The sequence below is a fragment of the Xenia sp. Carnegie-2017 genome, unplaced genomic scaffold, assembly GCF_021976095.1.
Source record: "Xenia sp. Carnegie-2017 unplaced genomic scaffold, XeniaSp_v1 HiC_scaffold_14, whole genome shotgun sequence".
Classification (NCBI taxonomy): Eukaryota; Metazoa; Cnidaria; class Anthozoa; order Malacalcyonacea; family Xeniidae; genus Xenia; species Xenia sp. Carnegie-2017.
Window position 1 is genome coordinate 4,741,574 of NW_025813447.1, and position 23,272 is coordinate 4,764,845.

The window sequence follows — 23,272 nt, forward strand, 5'->3', positions numbered from 1 at the left end:
GTTTTTACTCCTAAGTTATAATTTAAGTTATGTTTATCCATTCTTATTTGTTCTTTACTTAATCGATTGCTAGACGAGGCAAAGCAACCAGTTCTTATCGAGATATGCATATCTTAAAACTCCTTGTTTCAACTGAGTTGAAATGGAGGATTTTTTCATGATATTTTTCTGAAAATATGAAGCAAATATTAAGGACAGAGCTGTATTGAAATCAAATGCAGAGCAGGATTAATTAATGAGCTCTTTGGTACATGTCGTACAATAAAAATTACCTGTATTAAACAGCTAGCCTGGACAATTTGACAGATTTGGACAAGCATGATGATGGTGTGTAAAGGTTTGCTTTATGCTAAAAGTTTTATAAATGCCATCTGGTGTTTCTGTAAATGAATTGTTTGTTACACAGTGTAGTAAACAGGTTAGTACATCAAAATCAAGATAAAAACTACTTTTTTCAATAATGTGCCAAATTTTGCTCCTACCTTGAAATATTTGCTCAAGAAAAGCTTATCATGACATGCATGAAACATTAAATACAGTACTGCATCATCTGACAAAATGCATATTTTTCAATTCCAGGTGATTAAAATTCACATAAGATGCATTGGTTGCAATGAAGTTGAATGTGGAAGAAGCAAAATTGATGGCAAAGAACTTTTTATGTCTTTTGAAGAATTACGATATCATTTAAAAGAATAAGAGTTGCAATCTAGTAAAAGAAGCCACATCTGCCTTCAACATGAGACTTTTCCAATTATGTATAGTTACTTTGTACAAAATACTATTTTAGATAAACTTGATTTTAAGTCATTCACTGATATTTTTACCAAAAGACAAAAAGAAAATTCAAAGTCATAATGTAAAATTCAAAAATTTGTCAAGTTGTTTGAATCTAGAAAAATTAGTATAGGTAACTGTAATTTGTAAGGACACAAAAGAAAAGTAGTGCAAGAAGGTTAGCATTTTGAGAATTAATAAGTTCTTGACATACATTACACAAGGCCATAATATTATAAATAATGTCTGTATAATAACAATTATACAACATGCTAAATATCTTCACCTACATTATAATATTTAAACAGGTTTGCCTTCATGCACCATTAAGAAAAGTGTTATGTCAGAGAAACCAATGCACTTTGATTTAAGAAATAGTATTTTCAATGGGAAATTAATGTAGTTCTGTTCAGTAGTAGATCCATGGTTGTCAATAACAATCCAGTTTCTAATATCTTGGCTCAAAACAGAACCAGCAACATGATTATAGAATTTCTGAATTTCGTTCTTTGCTCTCCTAGTTCAAGATATTTTCCTCATAAGTTCTCAGTAGATTTAACAGAATATCATAATACTTTATAAGACATCCAGAATCAATCCTACCAAAAAAAACTCAAAAAATTGCATACCTACTAATAATATATTTCCAGTCGACTTAAGTCGTAGGTAAGCTAACTTTTCAAACTCCTTTTGGACATTTTAACTAAGATTTACCCATCTATTCAAGAAAGACAGTTGCACCAAGCTGTTCACAAACAGTCAAAAACACAAGTAATGCGCATGGGATTATGCATTAAAGCTTAACAACACATTGACAGTGTAAAGATTGCAGTTTGATATTTATTTCTTATATAGCTAAAGCATTACTTGAAAAAATATACGTTATTTTACAGTAGATTTACCTCATTTAAATGTGTGTCTATTTCACAAAAACCTGAAGCATTATTTTCAATATTTTATGCTTACGGTATCGTGGTTGTTTTCGCTGGTTGTCATTACTATGAGCAGTAATAGAGATCCGTTTCGGGAGGGAGCGAATGTTAAAAATTTTTCTCAAAGTGGAAGTTTTGACAACCAAAATCCGCCATTACCGCAATGTTTTTGACCACGGGGTCCAGGCCCCTTTGCCCCTCCAGGTCTTATAGAGCTCAATGGGTATATCGCTGGGTATTATTGCGTATTATAAGAAAAGCAGCATATTCCCATAAATTGTTCTTAATTACTCCTAGATGCACTCCCACTGAAACACTCAAAACTCCACGCGATCCCTCGAAAAAGATCACGAGATTTTTAATTGTTATTGCTTTTGTTTATGTTTAGAAATCAGAAACTTTTGATTCTAATTTGAAAGTCTACACCAGCAAGAGTACTATGTTGTGGTTATAAAAAGTTGGGTATTAAAAAACTACTCAAATTTTATGGATGAAAACTCAAAGAAATTGGTACCCCTGTCAGCGAATTTCATTCATCGTCGACATTCGTGAGCGTACTGTTTGTTTTACATTTTTGCATATAAATTTTCTTCCGAAGGCGTAAATGCTAAAGTGAAGTTCAGCCATCAGTAACTGAAGTCATACGTTAGCAATTTAGAGAACTCCTCGCTGCATGAAAAGATGTATACAAACGAGGCTGATAGACCGTTATTTGGAGAAGAAAGACCTAAGGTGAATAAAAAGCAACTTGAAAATGGCAAATGCATCATTTTTACGATTGGTTTGCTTTTAATAGAAGAGTTTGAAAGATTTTCGAGCACCATTTATGATTCTTATTGGGAATAGTTTTAGAATAACCCAACCAGATACTCATTTACCTGCATGCTTCACCCAAAACTTAATCCTAATGACATCCTTGCCTGATTATTGATGGCAGTCCTTAAGACAGGAATTCTAAAAGTATGCCTCTTTTCATGCCCCCAGATATTTCATTTTATCCATGTTTTTCCTTCATTTTCAGGTTCGTTATCTTAATTACACTGTTGGACTGGTAACAAGCCTTTTAGTTCTGGTATGTTTACTAAATACAGAGAAGCAGGGTCCAATTTTCATCTGGTCCTTGCCTCATTGGGGAAGGGGGGCTGGAGTGTGTGAAAAAAGGAAACAAGTGAGATTGAAAAGAAAGTTGTAAAATTTGGCTAGGGATCACAGCATAGATGAACTCCAGGTCCCCCTGATTTCTTTAAATGGCAACCGATAATTAAATTTGACTTTTTGTTGTACTTTTTAGGAGACCTTCATAAGTGCATTTTTGTTCCCAAGACCAACAAAAGCTCTTCATGTTTTCCTAGCTATTGTGATTGTTATGGTGTGTTGTTCTGACCTTCTGCTGGTAAGCATTTCTCGTTGTGTTGTATTTATAGAACACTTGTTTTCATTGTTATGCAGTGTAAGAAATTCACCCATTTGATAAAACTGCATGGTTAACATAAGTGTTATGGCATAAATTTTCTTTTACGTTAAGCACATGTAAAGTAAGCTATGTTTGTTCTAAAATATCTTTTTGAAAGTCTTAAGCGGCAGTTAATTTGGTATTCTGAATGTTGAATTCAGATATTTTCATGTATGCTTTTTTCCTATCACTTTTTTAAACTGATTTCTTTCAGATATACTGGTACAGACAAGGAGATTTGGAACCAATGTTTAGGAAGCTGATTTACTATAATTCATTCACTATTCTATTACTATGTATTTGTGCTAACTTTATATTTCATGATAAGTCATAGCAAATGATGCAACTATTTAAAAGTACTGATGCAAGAATACATACAATTGACTTCACAAAGTGAGCAAACCAAAATAGGTAATGAACAAAAGCTTCTGTACAATAATTCAAACGTTATGGTCAGTTTTCTATAATGGGACAGGCTAACACAGATTTGAGTAGATTTGCTTTTTAAAAACAAAGATGCATTTGTATCTCACCCCATGCCATTATACATACAAAAGAACCATTTCTTGTTTGACCTAGTTAAGAGCCACTTAATTGGATTGCCTTAATCATGGATTCAATTATAATTGATAGCAAAAGCTTCAATGTTACATACATTTTAAAAGTGTCTAAGTTATATTACCGTTGTGAAGTGAAGTCAAGTACATTGCTTCAAGGCAACTTACCAATGGTCACTTTATGAGAGTGAATTAAACTTATGCAGATTACACCCATCCGGGCAACTTCCTATCAGCTTCTAGAAATATCATAGTCATTTTATGAGTGAAGTAAAAATTTCCTTCGTTGCCAATAAGGCAACCAGATTATGTAGATGAATTTCATTTTTCTTCATGCTTAACCTTTCTATGGTTTGGCAATTATCTGGCTACATAAATTGGGTCATTCTTTCGACGATCGATGTAACCAGTAACTTTGTCCTTAATGAGATCAATATTTAACCTTGTGTTGAATTTCATCAACTCATGAAGACGATTGAATGTCTTGCTGTTGTACTGGAATGTAAATGATGAATAGGTATCATTGGGATCATTGAAGATATCAAAGTTAGCAAAATCTTTGTCTTCCTTGGTCAATCGTGGTTCTCCTAAATTAAATGTATTGAAATTTACAAAAATTATTAACATAAATGAAATACAGTCGAACCTCTAGTCTCTTCTTGCGAACAGCTCAGTAAGTAGACATCGCTTCTAGTTTCTTGCCAATAGAATTTACAGGTTTGTTGACTGTATTTGTTGTCGCATCCTGACATATAATACGGTCGAACCTGTATTAAGTGGTTACGCTCGGCAATAGACAGTTCTCGAACAAAGTATTATGGGCAGTTGTTATTTCAACCGACCGTTAAATAGTTTTAAAAATGATGAAAAATTGAGTATGGGACCTTGGAATAGGTGACCGCATCCGCTTAATAGAGGTGAACGTTCAATAAAGGTAACTTAAGTATAGTATTAATATAACAACAAAAACTTCATGACAATGCCACATGACCGCTTAATAACAGGTTCGACCGTACGTAAAAAGTAGTCCCGACAATAGACCACGAGACGTAGTAAATCCTGGGGCATGCTTGGAAAGGACGAGACAACGAGAACTCGTTGTGAGCCTCTGGCTTTATGGGCCTCTTACTTGGGCGTACGATGATCGATATGCATGTTATAATTCGTTGAAAACAATGGATTTCAATGGAATTTATCACCACATATCATTCATATAAGAATTTAATTTCCCTCCCCTCATATCGATCTTCCACGGCCCCTTACATGATAAATAAAAATTATAAAAGTTAAAAAAATTAAATGCACTACAGTTTATTAAAGCAATTTCTCATGAAGAATTGCATACGAAGTACGCCAAGTTTGTTTTTGTTTAGATCCTGCAATCGGGCCACTTAAACACTGCCCATTTGTTGTTTTTTGTTGACGTTCCAGCTCGCCGCTGAGCAAACCAACATCACAATGACGTCAACAATCCAAGTTCTTACTGCCTCTCCCCACCCCCAAACAGAACAAGAAATACTGGAAATACCTGGTGTTAGAAAGTCCTTGAACTTTCTATTCACGAGAGGGAAATGCAATATAGTTGGACAATTGACGTTATCTGGATCTTCGAAAACATAGCACTCCCTTAAATTACGATCTTCGGTGAGAGGATTTCCTTGGATTTTAGGAAAGGGTAGACCTTTATCTCGAGCCCAACTCTCTGCTTTCAATAGTTGCTAAAAAAAGGATCAACTTTTACGTTTCTTCCATTCATGCTCAAAACAAGCAGCACATGATATTTTATTATGTATTTAAGCATATAATAGCGCCTTATGATCACACTTATTTAAAACTTTCTAAGTCAAACAGACAAGACGCAAGGCCTTTTCAATTTTTAAAAACATCGAAAGTTGTTCCCGCCTTTGTCGTGAAGAACGGTTTCTCAAGGCGCTGTTGATTCAACTACGTACAATAACCGGGAGCACACTTTAGCGATGGGTAAAACACTGCCCAATTTCGGAAAACTATGTATAGAAGGTCGGTGTGGCAACTGATAGAGGGCGAAAGAAGTCGTTATTGGTTTTTCAAACAAATAGACTTTAAAAAGTCGCTCCCAGAATAGCATAGACCTCCCCGGTTTTTGTTTTTTTGGGGGAGAGGGTTTCTTCCTGGCGACAGCACAACCCTAACCCTAACCCCTACTATAGTACTTACGACAAAAGGTGGATCGTCATCGCCCTCTTTCTGACTGAAATCAAAGGACAAAATCAACTCGACTCCACGATCACTCCTCAGTATGGGAGGGAAAGGAGAGTTGAACGCAATTCCGCTGTCCACAACACACATCATTTTCCCTTTTCCAAAATTCTTAAGATAGTCTTCTTCTTCTAAATGAAAAGTATTTCATTTTGAAACAATCGCAATGTGGTGGAAGATTATTAATTGGGGTAATATTTATATATGAATGGTGTACTGTATTAGTTTCTGCTGAAATCAATTGTGATTGTGGAATACATAAAGTATGAATACATAAAAAAGCCCCTCAATGATAAATTTGGCGCCATGCCCGAGAGAAGATTTAAAAGCGACAAGATTGGTGTTTTCTGGAAGATGTTTTATCTAACACTTCTTTTAACTGTCGGCTAGAAAAGGTTGTTAGAAACCACGGCACATTACCATTTTCTGGCTTGATTTGGAGCCCACGACAAACATTAAACGTTTCAGCGGCCTTCCCTCGACGATTCACGAAGAGATTCGACGGACTTAACATTTCGGCAAACCAGTTCCTCCCAACTGAAATGAAAAAACAATGAATGGAACTAGAAACTAGACATGAAATGTTTCTCTAAAAACTACTTTGGATTATAAATATAACTCAAGTCCTTAGGATGCAGACGGTTAAGTTAAATGTGAGAGCTTCAACTAAAATTCCTGCTCCATGGTATGTAGGTAATTTAAATTCTTTTCGAGATGATCAATTGAGCCTGCAATGTATTTCGGAACGTCAGCGCATTTTTAGTTTTCGCAATAAGGAGGAAATAAGTGGAAAACGAGACACACATGCTTTCACCTAGGCATTCTTTCATATTACTTATGAGAATTAATAGATGTTTACTGTGTTTCACATGTTTATTAATGCTAGACATATGCAAGTGCAAATACGAAAAACATCTTGTATTTCTTTTATAAAATCACAATAATGCGAAGCAGATAAATTTAAAAGAAAAATTTTTCTTATCATAGATTCATGATTGATTAGCAAATTATATCTTACATTGATTTAATTGATTTTTGTAGCTCAATTTGTACAGGCTAATGCAAACTCCGCTATAAGCCAATCAGTAACATTTCAAGGGTTCACATTTGATCAAGAATGCACTGACGGCACGCAGTAGTTACGTAATTTCTTTTTGAAATTACGATGGTTTTGGAAAGATTTTTGGTAGAAAAAACTAAGAGGAGGAAAATGAATCGGGCGGCGTAGTGCAGCTGTTAATGACAAAAAATCACCTAACCCTTCACTTTGATGATACAAGTATGAAACTTTCTCACATTCTTGCTATTCCTAGAAACACAAAATTTTGATATAGGGCCAGCCCATATTTTACATTTAAAACGAGTTCTGCGAATGTCGTGTTTGATGACGTCATCGGTAGTAAAAAAAAGTAAAGTTCAGAGAAATCTGCAATTTCTCTGTATATTCTTAAACAACCGCTAAAGATGATAGAAAAAGTATATTACAACTTTTTCTTTTGGGCAATACATTCCTAAATATTGTGCATGGAATATTCTTAAAAGTGCTGACTCAGCACTTTTATATTTATATTATATATAAAGTGTATAACAATGTGCCCTCCCGGCTTTCACCATAGTGCAATGATAAATCGTATTGAAACAATGAAGAACATTCAATTAAGTTTCTTTAAGATTCATTACCTTACTTGTGTTAGCATTCAGAATACTTACTCATTCTATCTTTAACATTTCAGGTTTTTAGCACTTTTTGTCACTTTAATGTTTTGAAACGTTTCAAAACAATCACCTAATTGATTCTCAACTCGTGCATGAAAATCGTACGCACTGACCAACCATGAAGTAATCTATTATTATATCCTTACTTGTTCTTGTTGTAAAACTTTGCTTTAAGATTGTAATGACGTGCGCATATTTTGCGTGTTCAATTTAATCTAAAAGATTCTTTCTTTGATCAAGATGTAAACACAACAAAGCATGCACATGTAGTGTCAATAACTGCTTCCCTCGTAGAATATTATATAACTCATGGACTGGAAACTATGCATAATTTGTCAAAAAGACACGAGAGATAAATAACTTATCGACGCTTTTTTCAAGTTGGGATTGTGCATCTCGTACGATCAGCTTTTATCTGTTTCTTCCGACATTGCTAATAAGGTAATAGCAAGGTACGAGAGTGATGACGTTGTTTGTCCGTCGAAGTTACGGAAAAGATTGTTTAAAACTGCAGCAGTTGACAACATATATCATAATCCCAGCTCCACAAGTGCACAAGACTGTTTCCACGGTACAGCAATTTCGCTCGTGCAGCATCCAACAGTTCATGAAAATGGTGAGAGTAGAGAAGTAGATTTATTTGATTCGTTGTAAATGCGTCAAAGCACACTTAGTTTGTACTCGTTTGTGTAATAGTGGGCGTTATTGTCAATAACATGATGGCATTAAAATCATTTTAATATTACTATTCTTGGTTAGGCGCTTTTCCAATGTATTTAAGAAAGAGCAATAACACTAAACAAAAGTACTGAGTCAGCACTTTTGAAACACTTTTAATGTAGAATATTTCAGAATGTATTGCTCAAAAGCAAAAGTTGTAATATAGTTTTTCTATCATCTTTAGCTGTTGTATAAGAATATACAGAGAAATTGCGATGACACCGAACTTTTGTTTTTTTTACTACTGAAAACGTCATCAAACACGACATGCGCAGAACGCGTTGTAAATGTAAAATATGGGCTGGCCCTTTATCAAAATTTTGTCTTTTGAGGCATGGTAAGACTATAAGAAAATTTTACCCTTGTACCATTCAAGTGAAGAATTTTGTCATTAACAGCTGTACTATACTACAGGTGACCGAAAGTGTAAAAAAAATAGCTAACTCGTGGCACGCAAATTTGCAATTATTGAATTAAGAAATAAAAGATAATTTACCGTGTTTGCACAGGCTTATGCAAACCGAGGAGACCTTTGGGAGAACTAGAGAGCAGATAATTGCAAGCCCGAGACCGAAGGTCGAGGGTTGCACAAGCTCGATTCGCATAAGCCTGTGCATACACCGTAAACCATCTTTTAATTCTTTTATAAAATAACAATAATGCGAAACTTAAAACAAACGTTGTGATTTCCATTCAAGAATCAAATTGGACATTTGTTGACTCGTAATTTTTAATCCATTGTATTGTTAGTTTCTTAATAAGCAGCAGAAACTTTTTTCTTTTCAATCGAAGAAAGAATAAGTATTTTTTCCCACCCCTTCATGACTTACTGTTTATTTGATCTTCCGGAAGCTCGTCATCATCGCTTGGGACATCATCATCTTTCGATTCAATTTTAAGTAAACATTCTAAATGTGGACAAGAAGATGGTATTGGCTATGAATAATTCGGATGTTTTTGCTTGTTTTGAAAAAAAAATTTCCCGATTACAACCGGATAAAACATCTTCTTCTGACAAAAAATGAGAAAACAGCGGCGCAAAATTGTAAATATTCCATGAGATAGATATACGCTACTAATTTGTCATATTGCATACTTAGTACATGATTAAAGATGTCTTCAAAAAAGATATCTTTTTTCCACACAAAACCACAATGGTTTGAAGCCGGGAATATGTCAAGGGTTCTTAGATGTAGATCGTCAAGGTTAGTGCAGTCCTGAGAAGGACTTTTAGTGTTGATGTTGACTGACGTTTTGACAACCTTAGCGGTAGTCATCTTCAGAGCCATCTCAGCGTTAGTAATGTTCAGAGGCACGTTTACTCCTCACTTGACTATGACGATGATTACCGCTAAGGTTGTCGAAACGTCACTCAACATCAACACCAACAGTCCTTTTAAGAACTCTTCTAACATAGACGATCTACATCTGCAAACTTATATCACATTACTATATCAAGAAAGGCAAATTTTGCACTCAATTCACACTACGAACGACTTCAGTTCTAGCATTCGCATATATCTTACCTAGTTCTCGTCTCATCAATTCACACCAATTATCGGTTTCATTTTCCACGTCGACAACGCGATTCAAAAGAATGGTGAACGCACTTCCCCAGATCCCTGCAGTTTCAGAAAGATACATACTCAACCCACTATAAACACACGCGCGCACACGTGGTTTTTCACGCGAAGGCGAGCACAATATAACTAACTCTATCCTGCATGTGGTACACAGCAACGAAACTCGTTTGATCGTTAAACTTTGTGCAGGCCATAATGGATGCTTAACAAAGGCATATTTTAAAATATATACCATTAGCATTTGCCCTCCCAGGTCCTCTAGCGGCCCCACACTGAAAGAAAATTGCTCCCCTTTAAAGGCCTTTTTGCGTTTTATGTAATTGCTATTTCAAATAATTCATTGCTGATAATATATCACTCGCTTGTAGTAAGAATGCTTCTTTCATAACACGTCTGTTACGTTGTATTGCTCTATAAATGCATAGAATAGCCTTAACGAAATTTCAATTTTTTAAAATTTCACTAGGGAAGGGCATTTCAGGACCTTCTGCCATATGGCTCAGGTTTCGAAGGTCCTTTTGAGGAAAACGGCCTCCCACTGTAAAATCCTTAAAATATCCCTTGCCTTGTGCCTAACCATCAATGGGCCTAACCCATGTTCAATCCGACATACTTGTCCTCAAACATTCAGCGTTTCACCTTACTCACCGAGAAAATAATTCAAAGGATACTCCTCGAACTTGCGCACCAATCTTCCCTTGTAAAACTTTGATCCGAACTCGGATATCTTTCCAAATACACTCAACAATGGAAAACCGAACTCGTAAGGCGTGAATTCCATCCATTCTATTCCAAGAAAAAGTCGTAAAATAAAATTGGGAATTCGTAAAATCATTGTTGAATAATGTACGGCAAAATGAAGATAATCGATTAAGAAAAATACCGCTGCAAACGTCTGCGGGCGTGCTAGATTGAACTCGAATTCCCGTCATGATTGGGAGAGGTGATTGACCATCACAGACTTTATAAACTTGATGACTCAGTTTACTTTCTGGGTCCTAAATTGAAAGAAACCATCAAAAAGAAAAGGACATTTTATTAGAAAATATAAAGATTTGAGATTCAACAAAGATCACTCCAGATGAATACACTATAGACGAGAGGATATAAGGAGTAAAGTTTCAACATCAGATCATTCCCGATGAAGGCACTAGACTGGAGTACGTAAAGACTCAAGTTTCAACATCAGATCACTCCTGAATAAGACACTAGACTGGAGTATATAAGAACTCATGTTTTAAATCAGATCACTCCTGACGAAGACACTAGACTGGAGTACATAAGGACTTATGTTTAAACATCAGATCACTCCTGGTGAAGACACTAGAGTGGGGTGTATAAGAAATGAAGTTTCAACATTCAATTATTCCTAATGAAATCAATGTACAGAAACAAGTATAAGGAATTCAATATATAATTACAATTTACAAGACAAATGAAATGCCTGGAGCCCTGCACATGCATCTACGTTACGATGATCTTAAACCTTGTTTCCAAAATGCAGTGAATGTATCGTGAGAATGCTGTAAAGATCACGGAGCAAATGAATGACACATACGTGCAAGTAGCAGGTCCAGCGTTCATCAAATTAAATTTTAGCCCCTCAATATGACATTCAAAGTCCTTTCAAAGAAACACTATAATACTATTGGTTTTAAATTTCAAAAGAATACAATTTCACCAGTGGATTTGCCTCCAACCTGTTTAGAATTGTAAATATATGCCAAAATATGCCACAGTAATATTTTGACGTATCTCAACCTACCGTAGAAGTAAATGTGCAAGAACGAACAGGTTTATTATTACCACAATACTTTAATATAAAATACTAGTGGCGTAGCTTGCGAATTAGTCCCCTTCTCACGATAAAATATCGCCTGAAGAACTACCCTCGTGTAAAGATGTACTCAGGAGAGAGTGGCGATAACTAGTTAACTACCTACGTTACAAAAGGAATCATGCAAACGTACACCTCATAAGCACGGCGAACCTTGGGACTCTAGATTTGTCCACCCCACTCCCACCAAGAAAGGCTCAAGCCTTCGGTCTTTTGACATTACTCCTCACAAAAACTTAAGGTCTAGCACTAGAGCAGACTTGCATTGAAGCGTTAACTATTAAAACCTCACCGTTAATAAAGCATCCCCGATGGCCATGCCAAAGATGTCAGTAAAAGAGACAGGCTGGCCTTTCTCTTCTTTCTGTTTGACTCTGTGGCCAAACTGACTGTGAAAATGCGTAAGAATACTGGTGCGGAACCGTTCTCGAAGGAAAACAGCAACTTCATCACACGCAGGCAGCTCGGGCCATTTCTCATTTTCATACAAAGTTGCTATGTACCTGGCATTCGAAATCAAAAAAAGTTTTTACGTCAATATTATGTGCATAACAATAATGGTTGAGTTTGCGCCGCAGGCATTATGTTGCCAACGCAAACTAAAAGAAACTACAACTAAGAGAATTGAATTTTCATTCTGCATACCACGATGATCCTGATAGTCCAGATACATATGTAGCGCAGTCCAAAATACCAGCTTCTTGAAGAGCACTGAATGCTCCTGACAAGCCACAAGCTGCCCTGTAACCACCTCCCGAGCCCATGATCGCAATCACCGGGACCTGCAGATCGCATTCTAGTTAACAAATCAATCTAGCACAGTTGAGCTACCACATTTCCACAAAATAAAGTATATAGTACAATTATTTTTACATGTTTCGTATGATTGAAGATTTTTTCTACCAAACTTTGCTATTTGTTCATTGCCTGTTTGAAGGCAACGACAAGCAGGTTGATTTGACAAATAAAAATCAACAATTACAAAAATCAAGAACCCACACTTCCAAAAAATATGGTTTACCGCATCAAAAAAATCGATCGCTACTGTATCACTGCAATAAAAACCAAACACATACTGACAGAGATCTATCTATCAAAATCCTAACCTACCAAATTGGTCTCATCAAATTAGCCATTAAAGAAATTGTGTCAAGCAAGATGCATTGCACATAAATCACAACGTGGTGGCCATTTTGTGGGTCAAGAAAATGGCGGATTTTGTTATTGTAGTCAAACTATAATAATTCGTGTAAAATAGAGTTTTTAATCAAGGTTTTTATGCTAAGTTTTTCAGATAAATTAGACGACTTAGTGACGAAATTGCATTCTGCGTGCCGCAAGCTCAAAAAGCAACGATGTAAACATAAACAAAGGCGCGCAATGCATCTTGGTTGACATACTTTCTTTAATTGATAGTTTACTGCCAGCTGACCTCGTCAATAGAACCAGGCCGTTTCTCGTCGTCAAACATAGCAGCCATCTTCTTTAAGACCACCTCTCGTCTTTTTGTAAGAAACTCTTTTTCATTTTCACAAGAATCATAGCCGATGCGCAGGTCTACCCTTTCACTATAATACAGTACAGCGAAATTAACCTTAGTAAAAATATTGCATCCCGCAATGCATTGTGGTTAATTCATCAGGTGAAACCAGTGAACTGTACTATCAACAGATATTAAGGCTCTTTTCCACTCATCGCAAAACGTACTCGCAAGCTCGCTGCATAGTTAAATTATTTGAACAAAATTTGTTGATCGCGCGAACATACTCGCAAGCTCGCAGCGAGAGCATTTTGCGATAAGTGGAAAAGAGCCTTTAGGGTTCACTGGGTCAAACTTAGTATTTAGCAGAAGAAATAACGAGGGGGGTCCTTAGACATTCCCACCTCACGGAGATTGCAGAACCGAAGGCGTGAAAATACCTGAATTTCTAAATTCTAACAAAAAAACTCTCGAGTCTATTGACATCAAAATGCAACCAAAGGTATAATATCAACTTCAATGAAAATATCTACTATTCGCACTTACTTGTTTACCACATGTAAAACGACATCCAACAAGGTTCTCTAAAGATAAAAAACGTAAAGAAAGATATTAGCAACTGAATCACTTAATTTGAAACGAATTGATTTTTTCGCATGCATACATTTGGGCAAACGACCGAAGATTTCACTTTACTTCGCAAAAGGTCGGTCGTTTCCCTTTTAGGAGACAAATTTATGTTAGTTACAATGTTAATTACAATAGAAAATCATATCATTGGATTAAGCTGGGCATTAATGTTCATAATACGATTATGTGTTTCCCGCCTGGAAAATCTATCTCCACAATCAATTGGTAGTCATGCCAACTAACGCCATATCCCTTCTCTTCAGAGAATAAGTTCAATACCTCACCAAACTTCAATTGTTGACGAGTTACCACATCCACAGGCAGCTTGTCCAGCAGAATTGTCCTAGTGTCGAGTTCCTCAGGAGAACAAAATTCGTCATCAACCAATGTCAATTCTGTAAAATGACACCACAAAGCTTATATTTCTCTATCTACCATGTGATAAGCGCCAATTCAACTTTATTAAACGGTAGAAATGTACAGCTACTTCAGATGTTAAAACTTCGATATCCTCATTTAGTTTGACCGTAAATAACAGACTTTCTCAAACGAGTTTTTAAAATACCCATAAGGATTTAAAACTATGAATCAAACGATAGCGAGAGAGCTTGCTGTTTTGTTTTTCGACCTGTATATAGTATAGTGAACCCTGAAAAGACCAATTTCGCTAAAACACAACCTCACCCCCAGACCAACAAGTCCCGCCATTTTACACGATCACTCAAGCATCAAAAGGTACCTAGAATATTTTCCTTTTCAGGATTTAGATAGAAGTTGAACATTTCATTCCACTCCGGATTCGAATTGCCCTGCTTTACGCTCGTTTGCTGTTTACCATTAGGACTCGTACGCACCCTGAGAGTGACATATGGATCTGGAGACATGGAGATTTTCTGCGACCAGAAACAGCCACCAGGGCAAAGGGAATGGCGAAAACCTGAAGCAAAGTAGTTGGGATTGCTGTTATACAATGAGGAGTTCTCAATATAAAAATTAGAGCCCAACAGTGCTGTAAACGTTGGGGGGTGCTTGGGGGAGGAGCCCACCTTCTACCTTTGAAATGGGTAATTTTAAAAGGGCACTATTGACAAAAACTTGACTATAATTTCATAAAGTACAATCAAAATTATCAAAATCACGTTCTTGAGATAAGTCGATAATTTTTCTTGTCTTATTGTTTCACATGATCATGCCGCTATCGTCCATTTACATTGTGTAGGTTTCAAACAGAATAACTTACGTTAAAACTTACACGAAGGACTGATTATGGCTGCTTTGAGTTGCGTGGGCGCAGGTAAACAACAAATATTTACTACAAAAATAATGACTGCTTAAATCAACACCGTGAATATGTCTAAAAAAGTAAAACATGCATCTCTGTTGTACTTTCGTGGCAAAGGCGAAGAAAAGGAAAGAAAACCCATTTGAAGATTTAAATGAAGACATAGATGTGCAAGCTGAAACTTGTATCTCGCAAAAACACAACAGTTCCAACAAGCACAATGAAATAAATTACGATGTTTTCCATGCTTCAGAAGCTGGAGCCGGAGGAAGATGCAAGCATATGGCAATGGTTGAAATCAACGACAGCAACAGCTCCGAAAAAGGTACTGAGCTGAGGAAGTTTGATGAAAACACACAGGAACCTACGGTAAACAATGCCTTCAATGAATTTCCAAACTCTAGTGAACATTTATCTCCATCTATTCATTCCATCGCCCCTCCATGTTGGTCTGTTAAGCAACAAGATTACTTTACCTTTGCATACCCATGGATTATAATTTCAAATGGAAAACTTGACTGTCGGGATTGTAGAAACGTTAACAATCTTCGACTGCATGCTAAACAACGAAACCACATGAGTAAAGAATGATAGAATGTACTGTTTTTCCATGCAAAACGAAGAGTCTCGAAACGACAGCAGCGCAAAAATACCTAAGAAAAAAATTGCCAAGCATGCAAAAAGCAGTGCACACGTAACTGCAACCAAAATTCTCAATGAAGGGGAAAAGAGAAAAGTCCAGAGCTCAACTGGCTTATCTGTTGCACAACATCAATCAACAACTGAAAAATGCCTCAGAACTGCTATGTTGCTAAAGAAAACAGACCATACTCGGACTATGAGAATCTGATAAAGCTTCAGCAGAAAAATGGAATAAATCTTGGGGTTACTCTACACTCAAGGTGGTCTTGCACAGAAATGACTGATACAATTGCCTCAATAATGCGTGAGAATCTTATTAAAGAAATTACCAAACATAACAAAAAGATTTCCATTATAATTGACGAAGCTACCTCAAATGCAAAAGAATCCTGCTTGGTCGTGTGAGGTCCATAATAAACATTTGCTGTTAACATTTTTCTAAGTATTATTAAACTGGGGGGTCAAGACTCGAATTCAATTTGTGAATCACTTTTAAATTCACTGAAAAGTAACGGAATTAATGACGAATACTTGGCAAAAAATTTATTGCATTTACCAGTGATGGCGCATCAGTGATGATGGGGGCAACCAAGAGTCGCAACATTACTTAAGTCAAGGTATCCACAAATTGTTTTGTGGCATTGTCTCAACCACAGATTAGAATTAGCAGTATCAGACACAGTAACAGCTGTTGATGGTACCCAACCTATTGAAGATTTCTTTGGTAAGATTTATGCAATTTATTCCTCAGTCTGCTAAATTTCAGAGAGAGCTGAAAATTATTGCTGCAGAACTGGATATTCAACTGCGCAAAGTCGACAAAATTTTGACAACTAGATGGGTTGCATCCTCGTCTCGTGCAGTGGAATCGTTTTGGAGAAATTATCAGCTGTGTATAAGCATTTCTACACACTTTCACATTCTCAAGACAAGCACAAAGCAACCTATGCTGGATTAGCAAAACGAATGGAGACGATAGAGTTTGTTGAAGACGTAGCCATTATGAAAGCTTTCAATTTTGTCTGAATCACTACAGGACTGCACCATTCTTCTTAAAGCAACTGACTATTTGCAATGGACAATAAACGCGCTGGACAAGATAAACGATTCTTTGGAAACAAAATATAATTAGGAACAATTACAATTCTTCAGTGGAGTTTAAAGGCGTGGAGTTAAAGTCATTTCAGTCTCGAACTGGATACAAATCATTTAATCGAAAGCAATTTTTGCAGGGTTTGATTGATAACCTCCAAAAAAGGATGATTGATTCATCTGAGAAGATATTATTAAAGCAAATTGAATCTGTCTATCCGTAAAAATGGCCAAGGGGGGAGAAGGTTCCATGGCTAAAAGGGGAGCAACATATCATGTCACTTTGTGAAAGATTTAAAATCGATACGACAGGCATGATTGCATCATATCGAGAATTTTTCAGTGATCCTTGAAACACCCCATCGCTTATTGAGGAACGGCTACTAAAAGGATTGCTTCAAATTGTGCCAAAAAGCAATGCAGGGGCAGAGAGGGGATTTCCACAAATGAACTTAATATGTTTGAAGTCACGCTCTAGCATGTCTGTTTCTCATTTATCCTCCTTGATGTTCATAAGCATCAATGGTGCGCCAGCACAATTCTGGGAGGCAAGTTCAGCTGTGCAGCAATGGCTGGAACACCACAAGTCTGCTGAAAATAATCAAACTAGAAAAAAGAAGCTGAAAAAAGAAGCAGAGCTCACACCTTTACAACAATTTTTTGTCAAGTAAAATCGTGCTGATTTTACTCAAGAGCACGAACAAAAAGTCGAGGAGTCAAATCATAGACTGGCATTGTAATTTATTCACGAACAATAATGTATATTGATATAGACTATGACTTGAGTTAAGACAAACATTTTCCTTTTTTCACAAATATAAAGTTTTTTAACGAAATTTCTTTTTTAGTATTAGTGTTGTGCAGCATGAGCGTTTTCTGAATCTGTATTCTATTTTACCTTTTTGAGTTTAAGACGAATTTTTGACATAACTCTACTCAACTCAGGGAAGATAAGAGATGATTAAATTGGTTCAGATTATAAGCCGACGTTTTATCGGTTGATAATGAAAAAATAAGCTGTTGTAGAATGCAAATGATCTATGACTCATTTTTTCGCAGGGTTTTAACTTTTTATCTAACGAGCTCTGTCAAGCATAGTGTAGTATGACTGAGTGTAAGTCTATTTCAAACATTTATCAAAGTAGTGGTCGTTACTTGTTAGACTTAAGGGTTAATGATCTGCCATCTATGAGTCATTTCAGTTAAACGTTGTGAACATCCATGATAATGTCATACGACGACGTCACGCATTTTTCACAATTTCATGGCTTCAGCTTTGTCAAGAGAGCCCCCCATCTGATAAATTTAGTTCTACAGCACTGGAGCCCAACAGATACAAAAAAGCGGTTTGACTGTTTAACATTTATTAATGAAAGCAAGTTATGTTTTGTTTTGAATTGCTCTCTTTAATAAATATTATACAATCGCTTATTGCTTTTTCAAAAACTACCTATTGGAGTTGGACATTGATTTTTATAGTAAAAAAGAGATTTTGTCGACGTGACAAATTAAAAATTGTTTCAAACAAAAAGGGTCAACACCATGACGAATGGTAAAAATAATAAACGTAATAGCTCTAAAACGAGCTGTGGTGTCACATTACAGACACTTTCAAAATGATAACGTAAGAGTTCTTAAAAGAGCTGTTTAAAACCAGAACACTGAGCCAATTTTTAAAAAAACAGTTCTTTTAGAACTATTGGGTCAGTGTTCTGGTATTAAACAGTTCTTTTAAGAACTAGTACGTTATAATTTTACCATTCTTCACCATGGTATTTGCTATTTTTAAAACAATTTTTAATTTTTATATTAAGAATTCCATTCCGCCCTGGCACCTCACTGGAATTAATATTGAGAAATGGACACTTTTAAAAATGACGACTCTCGTGAAATTATTACTTATGATGGAGCCTCGCGCGGACAATCTGTATAAGTCTTATGTGTCATATAGGTCTTATGTGTCATCAACCGGCCCCTGGTTTTGAAGCAAGAATAAAGATCGAAAAATCGACGTACATTTTATTTTATCAAAACAAGTTTCAACACATGTTGCACGAACTATGGTAACATTCAGCAACTTCACCACCTCGTGTTCAACCTAAAACGAGGAAATAAATGATTTTTTTACATAAAATATATAAGAAATCATTAGCAGAAAAATGAACAGGGCAAGCACGTAGCCAGAAGGATAATTGGGAGGCCCATATTCATATATTCAATTTATAATCCGTAAAAAATAATGGATTTCAAAAGAAATTAATAAGCCATATCATGTATACATGAATATGTCCCCTCCTCCAATTATCGTTCCGGCTTCGCGCCTGGAACAGGGAAATGGAAAAAACAAAAACAGCTCAAAACTTTTTGGACAAACCAATTAACCTTGTCAGGGGACATAGCCAGCCTGCAAGTTATAGTCCAGCTCTGTGCTTCGAACTAATTCTCTTGGAGTGGGAGGGGATGGGATGCTTTTAATGAGGGTGATGCAGTGAAATCATTAGACGTAACGTCATCGTATGACGTCAAAGATTTCGACAACGCATAACCACAGTATAGGGAATATAGAACTGTGTGCAACTAGCTACTGTATATTTAATTAGATTACGGGTTTTCGTTGGCCATTTCGTTATTCCTTTTGGTCAATTGACTGGCTACCTCTAAGGTAATAAAATCCGTAATAATATGTGCTTGGCACCAAAAATTCAATGAAGTAGCTCTACTGTACATTCACCATACTGCAGCATAACTGCGATGACTGATAAATAATTGATCATAATTTATGAGTATTGTAAATCATAATCAACATATGAATAGTAACTTTAACTTTGGAATTGACTTTACACAGTCATATCACGCTATATGGTACAAGGATTAATTGCCAGATTAAAAGTTTAAAAACTGCAATTAATAAATTATCAATTTCTGAAGTACAAGGGAAGCTCAACATTCCTAGCTGGAAGAAGGGAAGCTTTCCCCCCAAATTCCACCAAATTTCTGCAGCCCAGTCCAGCTAAGCAAAACTTCAGCACACTATCATTATGCATTTCTTCATCTACTATTTGCAGTGAGTCAGTATGTGACAATCAAATAAGAATGTGTGAATGAAGATGCTATACATATTCGTTTGTTTTTGCAATTGTTAAATACAATTTTCACAGCAGTTTTTAGTAAGATTTCTCTTTCTATAGAGTAAAGTCTCACAATATTTCTTGAAATAAATCAATTCTTTTACCTATAGAATCTATGTCTCGGATTCTATGGATATATTAAGAAAAGAAACTTTCACCATGATAGCTGGCTCGATAAAGATGACCCATGTTGTTATTATATTAAAAAGCACAAATTTGTTTTTAAAAGTGTGGTGGGGGGATATCTTATGGTGTAGTACGTAGTGGTTTTCCTAATTTTTTTGCAACTTGAAATCACTGGTATTCTGAAAATTAGGGAAAGCATGCCCCTTCCCCATGATTTGCACCCTTAATTATATATAATCATATAAAAATTACAATACTAAAACAACAGAGTGCTCTACATTTGTACACTATCTACAGTGTTTCATGCACAACAACTAATCCTCAGTCAATACCCAAATATACGTATACCCATGTTCTTTCCAGTGGCTCCGAATGAAGACCATAGTCTTGATAATGTTACTAGCGGGTGTGTGAAGGGGTTGGGGGGTGGGGCAATCAAATTCCATTTCTCCTCACATTCTCAGTTCCTTCTTTTGTATTATACATTTCTCCTTATATATTGAACCTTAGCTTATATATTTAACCTTAATTTATCGGTAAATTGCCTTGTTTATATTTTTCTGGCTGGCTAATTAATCCTAAGAGAGGTTAACCATTGTTGTTAGTGTTGTTTTGATCACTCGACTAAATCTGACTGCCAGCAAAACGTGAACAAGGCAAGTCATTCTCTTCATAAAGCATTATGGATAGGTGATGGATGAAAATTAGAAAAAAGTTACAATTGACTTCAACATAAGTAAGAATATGGAGGCTATATTTTCAATAAATTTCAGACAATATTCATCGACATAGAAAAGCATCACCTTTACCCTCCTAGATCGCGCCGTTTCCATTTTGCAAACAATTCAATAGTGATTCACGAGTTTTCTTAAATTTCCGACAAGTTACAATAGAACGAAGGCAATTGAAGCAATGCCGAAGATCCTGATCGTTTATATAAACAGCGCAGCAGCAAAGCGCTTGCATTTTCTCGACTCTCAAGCAGATAAGAAGATAATTTACATCAAAATTATTGATTGATAGATATGAGTATAAGCAGGCTTCCTCTTTAAAAAGTATCTTTTTGTACATCATCGTACCGGGTAATCCACTGGGCTTGCATTTTACCAACGAGGTGTTGCAGACAAAAATATCTCGTTGTATTCACGAATACGCCAGACACGCACAATTCACAAATTCGGTCGAAAATCCTGAATCCAAATTTATAATGCATAAGGAAAATAAAGATATCTGTTTAATTTTATGTTGTGTATTTGTGCAATTTATGCAATTGTGCGTTTGTGTTAATCAATCAAAATTAAGCACGGATTCACCGACTGAATACACGTTACATAATACATAGTTTACAAATATTCTCCCCAAAGGTCCGACTAAATATCTACCAATCAAATCACTGCATTTATGATCCTCATTGCATAAATTACCCATGTCCTTCAAAATATAAACAAGACGCGACGCGTAATCGGGTAGTGCTATACGCATTTTACTATCGTTCGCTTAAGAGAATCAGCGTGCAGAATATATGTTACGATGCCTGTCAAACCCGGAATCGCTTCGAAAGGTGGAAAAAGCTGGCAAGAAAGCAGGAGTCGGTGGGGACAAGAAGAGAAGACCTAAACGTAAAGAATCTTATGCGATCTACATCTACAAAGTCTTGAAGCAAGTTCATCCTGACACTGGCATCTCCAGCAAAGCCATGGGCATCATGAACTCGTTCGTCAACGACATCTTTGAGAGGATAGCAGGAGAATCTTCCCGTTTGGCACATTATAACAAGAAATCGACCATTTCCTCGAGGGAAATCCAAACAGCCGTCCGCTTGCTTCTACCCGGAGAGTTAGCAAAGCACGCAGTCAGCGAAGGAACAAAAGCCGTAACGAAGTACACAAGCAGCAAGTAAATGTCAGCCGTTACCGACCACAGAAAAAACAAAACCGGTTCTTTTAAGAACCAGCATATTGATAAAAGAATATTACGTTCGTTATGGCATCTTAACATTAAGAACCCCTCGTTAGTACACTTTGGTGCAAATGTGAAATACGGAATACTTGTTATGGTCTAATGACGCACTAACGTAAATTCTGTGATTTTCTTAATCTCAAGTTCTTTCAATCTATTGTACGGTATTTGTTAGTTTTATTGTTTAGGATGTAGCTATTATGTATTTTTATTAAAATTAGTGCAAATTGTTCAACGAAATATCATGCGAAATCATCGTAAGTGTGTCTGAGTGTGACATTAACCAATTGGTAGAAGTAGAACTGCAACAAACAAGTGTTGTTAATCTGTAAGCTAATGCCAACCAAAACCACGTTGAGATCAAAATCATCAAAATTGTTTGTATAATATAGAAGACACATGGAGGCCGGTCTATATTTCTAAGCGTGGGAATCACTAAGTACGCACTAAGTTAGAGTCCTTACAGGCTTCTATTAGTTTATCGATTTTTCATTTCAACAGACATAGATCACCACAACTTTGGAATTATTTCCATACCTTATGAACAGGATCGGAAGGCCAGCTCAAAAGTTAGTAAATTGGCGAACGATGTCAAAAAACCCTGTCTGATTTTCACATTTACACTTGCAATGTTACATTTTGAAAAGTCGACAGCGTACAATAGACGTTTCTAGACGTAATTTTGCTCCACTTTCGTGCACCGTGCAAACAGGCATCCATTCTCATGGTAAATCTACCTTAATCATAGAATATCATTCTATTTTATACATTGATGCACAAGAAAAAAATTCACACTTCCTTGGCACTGATAAATCGGTTCTCGCAGAGCACGAAAACTTTCAAACTAGTTCCTTGTTGACAGCATTAATTTGGCGCTGTAACTGTTAGTATCGCGTGCCATAATCAGTGCAGTAGTTTGTTGACACATGCCTACCAGAATACAAATTTGTGAATGCCATACCTTTTATATTTCATAATATGTTTTAATCTAACGTTAGTAATAAACGTTGGTAATCTGGGTTTATTTTCGGAACGAGTTAATGCATGTGGTTGAGTGAAGAGTGATTTACACCGTAGCAAACATATCTACTTCAGAACTAAATATGCAGTTTGAATCCGA

At 36.1% G+C, this 23,272-nt stretch overlaps 3 protein-coding genes and 1 pseudogene across 9 annotated transcripts in view; 3 read left to right on the forward strand and 1 right to left on the reverse strand.

The window, feature by feature from the left end:
- Positions 1–2,120: 2,120 nt before the first annotated feature.
- On the forward strand, positions 2,121–3,570 carry LOC124435465 (transmembrane protein 243-like). The gene is made up of 4 exons (XM_046985419.1): positions 2,121–2,441; positions 2,731–2,781; positions 3,001–3,102; positions 3,377–3,570. Exons 1-4 carry the CDS (start codon positions 2,391–2,393, stop codon positions 3,494–3,496), a joined length of 324 nt encoding a protein of 107 aa, XP_046841375.1. The 5' UTR covers positions 2,121–2,390; the 3' UTR covers positions 3,497–3,570.
- On the reverse strand, positions 3,413–23,005 carry LOC124435457 (cytosolic phospholipase A2-like). Of its 6 annotated transcripts, none has more exons than XM_046985407.1 (17): positions 22,690–23,005; positions 18,956–19,037; positions 14,778–14,860; positions 14,203–14,318; positions 13,840–13,877; positions 13,246–13,381; positions 12,459–12,595; positions 12,106–12,316; positions 10,860–10,974; positions 10,625–10,762; positions 9,920–10,015; positions 9,224–9,301; positions 6,378–6,494; positions 5,916–6,088; positions 5,248–5,437; positions 4,062–4,306; positions 3,413–3,958 (listed from the first exon to the last, which is right to left on the reverse strand). In XM_046985407.1, coding segments are annotated over exons 2-16 (1,857 nt in total). In that variant the 5' UTR covers positions 18,958–19,037; positions 22,690–23,005; the 3' UTR covers positions 3,413–3,958; positions 4,062–4,079. The 6 variants fall into 6 exon arrangements, with proteins under 6 accessions (XP_046841363.1, XP_046841364.1, XP_046841362.1 ...); XM_046985408.1 differs by having other exon boundaries at positions 14,663–14,860; positions 22,690–22,698; XM_046985406.1 differs by lacking the exon at positions 22,690–23,005 and adding an exon at positions 21,273–21,472.
- LOC124435459 (cytosolic phospholipase A2-like) overlaps positions 16,706–23,272 on the forward strand; it is a 39,745-nt gene continuing 33,178 nt past the window's right edge. The window contains exon 1 of one of the 2 annotated variants that reach the window (XM_046985410.1): positions 16,706–16,717. The gene's annotated coding sequence lies outside the window, so the exon portion shown is untranslated. The remainder of the gene's footprint in view (positions 16,718–23,272) is intronic. The other variant, XM_046985411.1, reaches the window with a different exon arrangement.
- On the forward strand, positions 21,650–22,392 carry LOC124435464 (annotated as a pseudogene).